Genomic DNA, 12,587 nt, shown 5'->3' on the forward strand with positions numbered 1-12,587 from the left:
CTCAATTTGCCCTGATAGCCTGCCAGGAGATTCCACTGCTGTAGTCTGGAGCCCAACAGCTCTGCCTTACGCTTGGGTAGTTCCAAATTCCTGACAAGGTCATTCAGTTCACCTTGTGTTATGAGGTGTGGTTCAGCGGAGGAGAATGGGAGAAAATGTAGGTCCTGTGACATTGATGGTTCAAGACCAGAAGTTTCATCCTCTTCCTCGTCTGACTCAAGTGAGAATGATTCTGGTGCATCAGCAACCGGCAGTCCTTCTCCGTGGGGTACTGGGCGTATAGCTGATGGAATGTTTGGATAATGCACAATCCACTTTTTCTTCTTTGACACACCTTTCCCAACTGGAGGCATCATGTAGAAGTATGATCTCTTGGCTCTCTCCAAATCATTGGCACTGCAAAAGGTATAGATTTCCTTTTCCTGTTCAACCACTGGCGAAGATTTGTTGCACAAGTGTTGCAGCATATGTGTGGGGCCCACCTCTTGTCCTGATATCCAATTTTGCAGCCAAAATAAAGGTGATAGGCTTTCTCAACCATAGTGGTTATACTGCGCTTTTGGGATGCAAAAGTCACTTCACCACAAACATAGCAGAAGTTATCTGCACTGTTCACACAAGTACGAGGCATCTCTGCTCACTTTGGCTAAACAGAAATGTGTCCCTTTGCAAAATCAAACACTGACAAATAAGAGAGCACGACACTGTATGATTTCTAGAGCTGATATAGGGCAATTTGTTCAGCAGAGTGATGTAAGCTTCATTATGATTGCATCATCCATGACTTCTAAGGAATAACATGATGCAATTCATATCATGTATGATGCAATACCAGCTTCAGATTGCATCATTCATTGTTTTGCCTAAAAAGCAAGTACTGTCCAAACCCAGTCATAGATTTATTCATAGATCCAGTCAAAGATGTATTTTAGTCATTTCTGCTTTAAATTGAGATCCTTTCCCTTTATAACTCACTTATCCTCCGCCATTCCCAAGTCAAGGGTCGTATATACTGACCCAATAGCATATCTTGAAAACTAGAGCCAATCAACAATTTTAAGCATCATTTTCGTTCTCAGTGACCCAGAATTAGTAAAGTTGGACTACATTTATATCAGAAGCATTTTGGCTGTAGAGCAGTGTTACCTGTGAAACCTTAAGTCAGTCCCCTTTGTGAATATATATTATGATTAAGGCTATCATTTAGTCATAGGTATTTATACTATAAGTCATGGATAGGTCATGAGCAATAACTGTCCACAACTTATACTATAAATACCCCTGACTAAATGTTGGGGTCAACAGCATCAGCTGCCGGGGACCACTGCTAGGGACGGGCTGTGGGGGCTGCTGTTTGGAGGGAGGATGGGGGGGCCACTGCTGGGGAGGGCATGGCCAGCAGCACCAGCTGCCCAGGGCCGCCCAAGTAGCAGCCGGTGCAGGGCCTACTGAGTGGCTGTCCCCAGAGCCAACTGCTTGGGCAGCCCTGGGGTCAACCATACTGGCCACTGCACAAGTCACGGAGGTCGCAGAAAGTCACAGAATCCATGACTTCCGTGACAGACACGGAGCCCTAATTATGATACAATTTTTAATTACATGATCATACTCACTTTTTTCCACAGGACCCCTGCCTCATTCAGTGCACAGGATAGACAGTGCTCACTTATTGGACAGCTATTCAATATTTTGTTTTCGCTTCACTGTTGTGTGTATCTATCTTAGGTACTTACATGTACGTATGTACCTTTTAATGTATTTATTCTCACAACTTTAGACAGGAATCTGTCCTTATTTTTGTCTTTTGTAGAATACTTAACACAATGTCTATTAAAGCTCCAGGGAATTTTTAGTGAAGAAGGAGATGAATATTTTAATGATAATGGATGACAAAGCACATCTTTAGAGGCATTCTGTATTGCTACTGAGAGTTTAGTTTCAATATACAGTAGACCTTTGGTCTGCAATAGGCTGCTCAGTTACAGCAGAGCATTTCTAGAGATAAGTCATGATCTGTACGCCACAGAGATGACAGTTCAGAAGAATCTCGCTCTCCAAACCGCTCTTTATAACCCCCCCCCCCAAAAAACTATCAGTATGTTTCATTGTTGTACTAGCTTCCTGTCTTTACTTTTAAATTAGTCAAATCCTGTTTATGTGAAGATATTTGGTGCTGCCTAAATGATTTCTATCAGGATCCTAACATACCTCCTCAGAGAAGTATGAGGAATTGAAGGTGCAGAAGGTTTAAATCTACCACAATTCCTGAAAACTGGTACCCACCTATGCAAAGAGAGTGAACAGAAATTCTATTTGTGCATGGTTCAACTCATAACACTGAATTAACTACCATATATAAAAAGAAAGAATATTTTAACAAAGCACAGCTTGTATGTACTAAAATCTGAAGTTTAACTAGTAATTATAAAACACTATAACAATTTTTGATGAACCCTGTTATTTTAACTGTTACATATCATAAATTAGAAGCTATATCTCTAGAGGTTTTCAACATGCTCAATCACTACAAAATCAGTTTTGAGGGTTTGCTGGCACAAGATCTGACTATTTCTGTAAAACGGGAAGCATTTTTTTGTTTGTTTGTTAAATAAAGTGCATTGAGCCCTACTGTATTGACCAGAATCAGAAATGAGTCCAATCTGATTTCCATCCTGAAAACTAGCCTGAATCAGAGCTCCAAATAATTAGAGCCTTTAAAATTCTTTTAGGCTTAACAAAACGCATGGCTAGCGCCTACATTTTGTTTATATTATCTATTGTGACAGACCCAGGCCAGTGGGGTGCAGGAGTCTGGTAGAGGGCAAATATACTGGTCACTGGATGAGTAGTTTTCTGCTCCCTGAGTGACCAGAGCAGGGTCTGCACTAGAGTAGTCAGGAACTTGCTAGAACCAATTAAGGCAGAGAGGCTGATTAGAACACCTGCAGCCAATCAAAGCAGGCTAATCAGGGCACCTGGGTTTTAAAAGGAGCTCTCTCCAGTCAGATGGGGGAGGAGCCAGAGGAGAGGAAGTGTGTGAGAGGAGCTGAAAGTGAGAGGATGTACTGCTGTAGGACTAAGGAGTACAAGCATTATCAGACACCAGGAGGAAGGTCCTGTGGTGAGGATAAAGAGAGTGTTTGGGTGAGGCCTTGGGGAAGTAGCCCAGGGAGGTGTAGCTGTCACACAGCTGTTACAAGAGGCACTATAGACAGCTGCAATCCACAGGGCCCTGGGCTGGAACCCAGAGTAGAGGGCGGGCCCGGGTTCCCCCCAAACCTCCCAAATCCTGATCAGACACAGGAGGAGTTGATCCAGACTGTGGGGGAGATCACTGAGGTAAGCAAATCTGCCAATAAGCGCAAGACCTACCAAGGTAGAGGAGGAACTTTGTCACACTATGTTAGACTCTCCTTTGGTTTAATCACTTCATTGTGTAATAACTGAAGGAGTTTATCCCATCTGTACCTCCTTCTCTCTTCAATCTGCTGCTGCAGAGAAAGATATTAGATGCTGGAGAAGCAGACTATGAGGAAGGAGAAAGAATGGTACAGTTTAAAGCCATTACAAAAATAGAGGGCAGAATGTTCCAAATATCAAAACACAAAAAATGTGGAACAGGCATAATCCTCTGAAATCAGAAATGCAAATACTATCACGGTATTTCTGTTCTTAAAGTATGCTTCACCATTTGATCAAATCCAAATGTGGAAAATTCTCAGAAGTATTTTTTTCTAGCTGATTTAAGGAAAGATACTTTTCTGGGACATGGTAGACACAGGAGCCTTCAGAAATCTTAACAGTATTACAGAGGTGGGGGAGGGAAGAGCTTAAAAAAGTTCTACATTGCTCAGTGTTTGGTTTTTTTAGAAAGTGTCAATAGGTGTTGGCTCTTTTCCTATCTTGATCAATGTCTGCAAAATGTCCTCACCTTGAAAAATATATGTTAAGGAAGACAGGGAGAAGAGAATTTCCAGTGACTTTTTATTGCAAAAAGGTGACACTGAAAATGTTGTGTAGCTTCTTTTAGCTGTTTATTGAGACTAGTTACTAATCTGATAGTAGGGAGGCCTGTAGCTGATAAACTGGGAGCTCTTAATAGAATACCTACAGGTAGGGTTATGGAAAGTCCAGTCATCTAAAATAGAACAGTATTAATAAAGACTCTCATATTACTGACTGTACTGGGGCTGTGCTGCAGGAAACTGGCCCTGCAGTAGAGAGCAGCTTCCTTAGAGCCAGCAGCTACTTAAACCTCAAATGACTGTAAGCTCACAGCAGGACTCATATATTTCAGCATGTAACTATGTTTTCATTTCCTTAAACCACAGGACATAAGTCTGATTTCAAATAGTGTCTGGACTGAGATATTCAATACTGATAAAGATACAAAGTTTTACAACTTAAAATTTCCAAATGTTTCTTCTGTGATAAGGATTCAATAGCCCAGAGCTGCTGATGCTCCTTTACCCCATAGGGTTATCTTCCAAGTCTCTAGTTTATTCACTGCCACACAATCACCAGCCTACTTTGGTTTGATTATTTAGCAAGAACAACATTTTCCTTTCCAGGGGCAAGGAACAAAGCCAGCCTCCAAACCAATTTCCTTATCCCACTCGAATCTTTGCACATTTTTCCATGCTCTCTCTTTGGAATGCAATGACTTTTTAGTCCTGTTTTGTCAAGCCCATCCTCCCTATTTCAATGCCTCCTCAAAACTACTTTTTTCATGATATCCACAAGCACTTAAAAACAAAGTTCCAAATAAGTTCCCTCCTCTTTTTCCCCCACTGCGCCTTGTTATTGTTGTAGCTCTATTATAAAAACTTTGGAGAAGGAACAGTCTTTGTTTTTGTGTTTTGTACAATACCAAACATATGGCCGCATTAAATATTTAAAAGGTAACATTTCTGTCTAGGTATTTCTATAGCCCTCATTACTGTGGTATCTGAGCGCCTCACAATCTTTAGTGTGTTTATCAACACTCCTGTGACATAAGGAAGTGCTATTATCCCCATTTTACAGATGGGGAACTGAGTCACAGAGAGACTAAATGATCTGCCCATTCATACAGGAAGTCTGTAGCAGAGCTAGGTCTTCTGAGTCCTACCACTGGGGGAATCCTTCCTCTCAACATATGTCAATAACTACCATACAATAGCTTTCTAAGGAAAGGGAAGGTGTGGTGGCTTGGTAAATTTTGATATTTTAATGGTAACTGTTATATAAGCAATGATATAAGCCTTCATAATGCGGGAAGCCCATTGCAAGGAGTAGGCTTGGCTCTTGAACTGCATGTGACATGCTTGGTATCCACTTTTACAGCAATCAGGGTATGATGAGGGAGGAGAAGCACTGGAATTTGTCACCTTCTTCACCAGGTAACATAGGAAACTCCCCCCCCCCCACACACACACCTCATTGCTGTAGATTTATTCCTTATTCCATAATCTCACTGGGTTTCAGATTCAGGAACTGTGCAAAATAAATGCAAAAGGAGGCAAAGGAGTTTACAGCTAGTGATCCAATAAAATCATTTAGTCCAGGGGTAGGCAACCTATGGCCCATGTGCCAAAGGCGGCATGTGAGCTGATTTTCAATGGCACTCACACTGCCTGGATCCTGGCCACCGGTCCGGCAGGGGCTCTGCATTTTAATTTTAAATGAAGCTTCTTAAACATTTTTAAAACCTTACTTACTTTACATACAACAATTGTTTAGTTATATATTATAGACTTATAGAAAGAGACCTTCTAAAAATGTTAAAATGTATTACTGGCTCGCAAAACCTTAAATTAGAGTGAATAAATGAAGACTCGGCACATCACTTCTGAAAGGTTGCTGACCCTGATTTAGTCAATAGTAGCACACATCAGTAATGGCTAATAAATGCAGCAAATACAAAAAACTAGTTTTTCTTTTAGAAAGTCAAAGAATATATAAATATTCACTAGCATATTAGAATGATAATTAAAACATACACTCCACCATGGCAAATATAATAACCCTCCTCTAAGCCTTGGCCCTCTCCCCAAATATCCAGGAGAAAAATTTTTTTTGCAGCAATGCCTCCCAGTAAAACTGATCTAGGCACTGGTGGACCAATGGGTGGGGAGAGGAGCGAATTTAAAAGCAGAAAACTCTTCATGGAAAATACCCTACCAACAATCTTCATTTTTACAGCAAGAGAGGCACTTTGCACTCTTCTACTGATCACACTGTGGCAGTACTGGAGAGGGAGAATGGAGGTCTTTCAGATATCAGGTCATTTAGAACTTCATAGATTAAGGTCAATACCATGAAATACACCAAAAAACTTATTGGCAGCCAATGGAGATCACTGAGCACTGGTGTTGTGTGTTCCCAAGAAAAAACCCTTTTTAAAAAATGGGCTGCTGCATTCCGCATTAAATTTCAATTTCAGTGGTCTCAATGTCCATATTATATTAACCATGTTACAGTAATCGCATGGTGAGAAAGCATATTACACACCTAACTTACTGCCATGATAAGAGCTTAATAAATGTTTGCATGATAAACAGGTCCTATTGTAAGTGCACATATTGCACTAACTTTCAAACAAGCAGCATATGCTACTGTTTTATTCCCTGAAACTGTTTACTTGTAGGGAGCAAAACAGTGACATTGTATCACTTTGTACCGCTACTACTGCATATGATGTCCCTTAACTCAACACGGGCTGATGAAACAGGAAGATATAACTGGTGGCAATATGAATGGAAGGGTATATTATTTATACACACAAGATCCTGCCCAGGTTTCCATAATGGGCTCTACTTTTCAGGAGTTTTATAGATAATTAACTTTGCAAATTGCCTCAAGTTAAAATTCAGCTCAGGAGTTGTACAAAATACATTTTTTTTTGTTTCCTTTCAAACGCATTTAAGTGTCTAGATATTGATATATCCCTTTTCAGATACTTTATTACCTACCTCTGGAGCAAAACAAACCAAAAAAAAGCACATCTTAACATGGGTTGTGGGAGAGGAGGGAGGGAATTCCTTTAGAACTCCCAATTCTTAAAGTTCCCTGTGTTGCCATAATCTTCCTACTGATGGGCAGGGCTGAATGTAGCTCCTTCTAAGGCCCAAAGCAACCCCTTCAGTCAACCAGACAGCTTGTAAGAAAGGACAATACATCCTCCTTCCTCCCCCTCACTGCACATACACTGCCATTGAAACACTAATTCTTTATTCAACTATCAACTACACACTAAAAACCCCAACACTAAAACACATGGACATATTCTTATTATTTTAAGTAAGAATTAAGGAAAAATAGGACAAATAATATTTCATTCCATTACTGTTCACGCTCACAGAAAAAAAAAGAATGGAGTATCATTAGGGAACCACAGTTTCAAACATCAAGATGTGCGTTCCAGCCATGTGGACTCTAATGGTTTTATGTCTTTGAATGTACCATGGTCAGTGACCTCACAGAACGGGGAGATGAAGAGACAGCTTTGTGGTGAAAAAGAAGGGTGTTCAGCACCTTATTTTAAACTATTTTTTAAATGAGGTCTCCCAAAGACATGCAGTGCTGGCTTCTTGTCCCAGTGCCACCTCTCTCATGCATGCACTATCCAGTGCTATAATACTCCCACAGAATCCTTCCAGAGCATGGAGTTGGTCTACAAGAGAGGTGCTTTTTTTTTATTCTATTATGTTGTTTTTAAACTTTTTTATTATTTTATAGTCTAAACAGTGATGGCTTTGATCAGAACAGCACATGCTGGAGAATCGCTGTGTGAAAGCAGCAATCCAGGCACTAAGAAGTAAAACGAGGTGAAGTCAAGATTAGTCATATAAACAATGCTCCTCTTACCTTCACTATTTGAGGTATTCATCAAATAATCCCCTACAGGTACTTAATCTTGTTTGTTAATAAAAGCATTTGGAGATCCCTTTTAACTCAATTTTTCAGTTTAAGATATTTATCCTAACAGACTTATTTTCTTTTTCTTTATTTGCATCAGACTGAACTCTAAAGAAGGAAAAAGCTGGTCATTTAGCTCATCAAATGGACTGAATAAATAATGTATATGTTCCCATAAAGCCATTAGTAAATATTCCCTTTAAATTACATATATTCTATGGAATGTATTATACCTTGAAACCTTTTCATTTTCATCATTTGCATACTGTTAATAGACAGCTGAAGACATACTCTCTATTTGCTGTGATTACTGGAAGTGCTTTTTTGATGTTTATAAAAATAGACGTAAGGATTTATGGAAATCTTAGCAGCAGATAATGACAGTGATAGATTGTAAAAATAAGTTAGACAATTTGCAGGCCTACCTTTTACTATAAACCTACCTGCTTTTAAGTCCTGGTTGAAGCGACAATATTTAGAGTGCTCAAGTGTAGGTAGACACTGCTCAATGGGTACCCAGACATATGTCTCTGGACACAATAAGTCAGACGGCCTATACTGACCCTATGAAGAAGAATAAAAAAAGAATAGACATATCAGTTACATAACAACATCCCAGCTACAAGACTCCAGAGTTCACTATGTGCGAGGAATGGTTTTAATCAAGTCTAAACAAAATGATCCAGAAACAACTTCACCATAAACACTAAGTGACCCTGCCAGCGACTTCTGCACCATCTCAGAAACACAAGCTTGATTTTGGTATCTTTTAAAAAAAAGTTTCTAAAATTAATATCTATATAGATATAGATAATTTTATATAATATATTAATTTTATATATTAATATATTTTATGGTGTCCAAGATGAATACTCAAGTCTTAGTGTTGCTTCTTTGAACTCTAAATTCAGTTATTGCCTACAGTCTTGTTGAGTTGGTGCTGACAATAAAAAACTCAACACTACAAAAGCAGCTTGTCGTAAATGTTCATTCAAAATAAAAAAAGCACCCATCAATAAGGCAGCAAACTATTAGTTATGAACCTTTTTGTTGTATACCCTTTAATGAAATATTAAAATACAAAACAAAAAATGTATATTGAATTAACAAAAATGTTCCAAGTCATTCCAAGAATATCAAAAGGAGGATTAGGAAAGCCCCAGAGATAGAATTTTTGCTAAAACGATAATCTTCCCAAGATTACAAAGTGTTTCTAGAAATGAAAAAACAACAAAAATATTCCTTATCCCAGCAGGTAAAGAAAATTATCACCTCAGCAATAATTTGTCGCTCTAATCAGTCAATTCACCCCGTTTAAAACAAGTTGGATCTTTAAGCTGTTACTTACTTTGAAACCCCACCTTTGACCTATTATTCATTTTAGTCACTCCCCCCACTGAACCTCCACACACGGTTCAAGGAATGTGCTGGCACTATCAAACATGACTAGTTTTCAAACAGAAAACATGTATCGTGTTACAAAAACAAGGGGTATGCTAGGCACTAAAGCGAAGAACAAATTCTAGAGACATAGGGTCTTAAACCCCACTGCTCAAGAGAGGAATGATGACAAATTACATGGAACGTCGCAGAGTCAGGAGCCTGTATCTCAAACAATTTCAGCCATTTCTTCAAACAGTTCATTTTGTGTAATAAAAAAGGCAATCCGTTGATGCTCATCTCCTACTGCCAAAAAACCGGCAGAGACTTCTCTTGAAAAAAGTTGACGCTAAAGAGCTAATAGAACAGGGGTTCTCAAACTGGGGATCGGGACCCCTCAGAGAGTCGCAAGGTTATTACATGGAGGGTCGTGAGCTGTCAGCTTTCACCCCAAACCCTGCTTTGCCTTCAGCATTTCTAATGGTGTTAAATACATTTAAAAGTGTTTTTAATTTATAGGGGGGGGAGGTTGCACTCAGAGGCTTGCTATGTTCAAGGGGTCACCAGTACGAAAGTTTGAGAAACACTGTGATAGAAGATCTGAAAAAGGACTTAAGTTGTTATTGCAGCTACACTTCAATGACAACAATGTCCTTGAAACCATCTCATTCACAGAATCAAATTAATCCAAATCTTTATGCAGTGGCACATTTGATTGTGAAGAATTAGAAGAAATAGATTTTCTGAATTTTTTGAAAAAAGCATAAATCCTCTCTCCTGCTACTAAACTCTTGACAATATTTAGATGATCTCGTTTTATTACTTTCAATTAATTGCTTCCTATCAATTAGTTCAACTTTAGGCATGCTGAGATAGAAATTCATACACTGATGTCATACAATTAAAATACTAACCACCCATTTATAGTGCTAATCAGCAGCTTTCATACTTATTACAGTTAGAATGAGAAACAACCACCTAGTAATTGCAATATTAAGACTGATCACTGAAAAAATAAGATGAACTAATCAGCTTTACACAGAAGCACATCAAATGTCCAGGGTACATTTCTGAAGTTTCTAGCAATCCAAATCCTTCTAACGGTTCCCAGCTCCATTCACTTCATCCTTCCACTTCAAATGATAGTTCATTCTGCTCACTAGCAATGCCTCTCTTTCCAATCATCAATGACTCCAGTTGGTAGGGTTTTGTTTAAGACTTCTGTATAATCAATATCTTTTGTTGGATTAAACTGATTACTTTGCATTTACAGACAACTAGGAAGTTTTCATTTAGAGTAGCCTACTGTATACAGTGTTTGCTTAAACACAATAAAACAAATACTTTAAAAACCTCACTATATGACCTTGATTTTCTCCTTTGAAAATCATTCAGGATCAGTTTGTAATTATTGCTGGTTTACTAAAAGCAAATTTCTACATTAAGTTAAAAGAATATTCCTCAACTCCAAGCATAAGCTTGAATCTCATGGCTTTAGAACAGTCTCATCGTAGCCAAAGACTAGAAATTGCTTTATTAAATAAACCACTTTTAAATGTTATGCTTTCTAAACAGAGCTGGTTGAATGAAACGTCAGTGTAACACTTCAGCACAATTTAAGTCACCATTACCCCAACAAAACTATTTGGGGATTTGGAAACCAGTTTGTCTTTTCAGCTAGGTTGAGTGAAAAACTGTTTGTATTACAAGTGTAATTATTTATGGATTCAAGCACCTTTTTTCAAATGGTCAAGAGTAGAAAAATATGTAAGTAACCATCTCTGAGAGCTGTTTTCCAACCTAAACAATGGGGTAAGGCAATTTAACTCTTGCTCAGTCTCTTGGATACTGTACTTTCATCTACATAAGCAAGGAGAGCTTGGTCACTCATCTGAACTCAATTTTCTCTAAAATGCATTTACACTGGGTTTGAAAATATATTGCTTTTAAGCTTCTCTCTGAGATTTGAAAATTAAATAAATGTGCAGCCCTCTGAAAAATTACATGGATTATTTGTGCGATTCTGTTTGTGTTTTGAGGTGAAGTTGTAGGCATAAAATTAACGAGAATAAAACTATTAACTGGCAGATTCTAAACCAAAGGAAAAGATGATGGGCCTCTTGAGTGGTGCACAACACAACAGCAGAGAGCAAACTTTTCAAAACTTTATAACACAAAATGTCAAAGAAATGGCTACCTCAAGCACTGCCTGTGGCAAGTACAAAAGCAGACGTCCAAGATGTTTTTAAAAATGGATAGTGATTTGTAACTGTGAAAAAACACCACATTCAAGAAACAAAGTGGGGCCTGAAATTAAAATTATTAATTATATCCCTGGCAAATCCACAAACCTTCATTACACATGGAACATTTTTGTCATAAGATTTAGCATTAAAATGCAATCTAATTTAGGGCTATCACAGCTTTGAAACAGTTTAGAGTCCCCCCCCCCAACGACACCTCCCTCCCCTCCCAGGAACTCATACTTTCAGTGATATATCCCCAAACCCAATTCTTTACATATTAAGTAGAGCAGAAATTTGAGAAAATTTCAAAGTTGACTGGAGTATTGTTTCACATCTCTCACTAAAACTCTAATTTCTAAAATGGGAGTTGTGTGGCTAAATTCATATTGGCTTTCTATTTATACTGTGCCATTAAAACTTACTTCAGCATAAAAGAAGTTATATGCATGAGTTATACTAATAGATGTAACATATCCATGATGGAAATTTACCACATATACAAAGGTTTTTTTCCAATATAAACTCGTAGTAAATCTTACATCTGTCAGTGAGTATATATGATCAGAGAGGAGAAAAACATATTGCAGTCCTTGGAATCATTCTGTTGTCACCTGAAAGTTTTCATCACTACCTTTGAAAGAAAAGGACCTGAATTACAAATACCGAAGACAAAAGATGTGTGCATATAGGAAGGAGTGAAATCATCCCAACTTCCTTCTATGGTGTTTGACATTTATAAATTAACTACAATATTCTTCTTTTTTAGATTTAGACTTATTCTCGATACAGATGTACAGTTTACACTACACTGTTATCTACCATAGCTAGAAACAAATGCCCTCTAATATTAGAAAGGGGGATGGAGATATGCTGTTCAGCTGGTGATCTGGTGATTTATGAGATATTGGAGCTTATGCCTGTCCTTGTCCCAAGACTAAACATTGCCTGCCCTGAACCTCTAGCTATTAAAATTTTGTCGGAAAATTCCATATGGGGAAAATGTCCAGGAATTTGCAAAAACCAATTTTGTTAAGAAGACAAAATGTCAGTGCATTTTGGGTT

General features: G+C 38.3%; 1 protein-coding gene across 11 annotated transcripts in view; it reads right to left on the minus strand.

Annotated features, from left to right (window-relative positions):
* The window catches only part of ATE1 (arginyltransferase 1), a 185,817-nt gene that overhangs the window by 37,278 nt on the left and 135,952 nt on the right, over window positions 1-12,587 (minus strand). For 10 of the 11 annotated variants that reach the window (XM_030571238.1, XM_030571237.1, XM_030571236.1 and 7 more), the window contains one exon: window positions 8,343-8,463. In XM_030571238.1, coding sequence (XP_030427098.1) covers window positions 8,343-8,463 — 121 coding nt within the window. Of the gene's footprint in view, window positions 1-5,833; window positions 7,792-8,342; window positions 8,464-12,587 lie in introns of those variants that run through there. The other variant, XM_030571240.1, reaches the window with a different exon arrangement.

The sequence above is a fragment of the Gopherus evgoodei genome, chromosome 7 (genome assembly GCF_007399415.2).
Source record: "Gopherus evgoodei ecotype Sinaloan lineage chromosome 7, rGopEvg1_v1.p, whole genome shotgun sequence".
In the NCBI taxonomy this organism is placed as follows: Eukaryota; Metazoa; Chordata; order Testudines; family Testudinidae; genus Gopherus; species Gopherus evgoodei.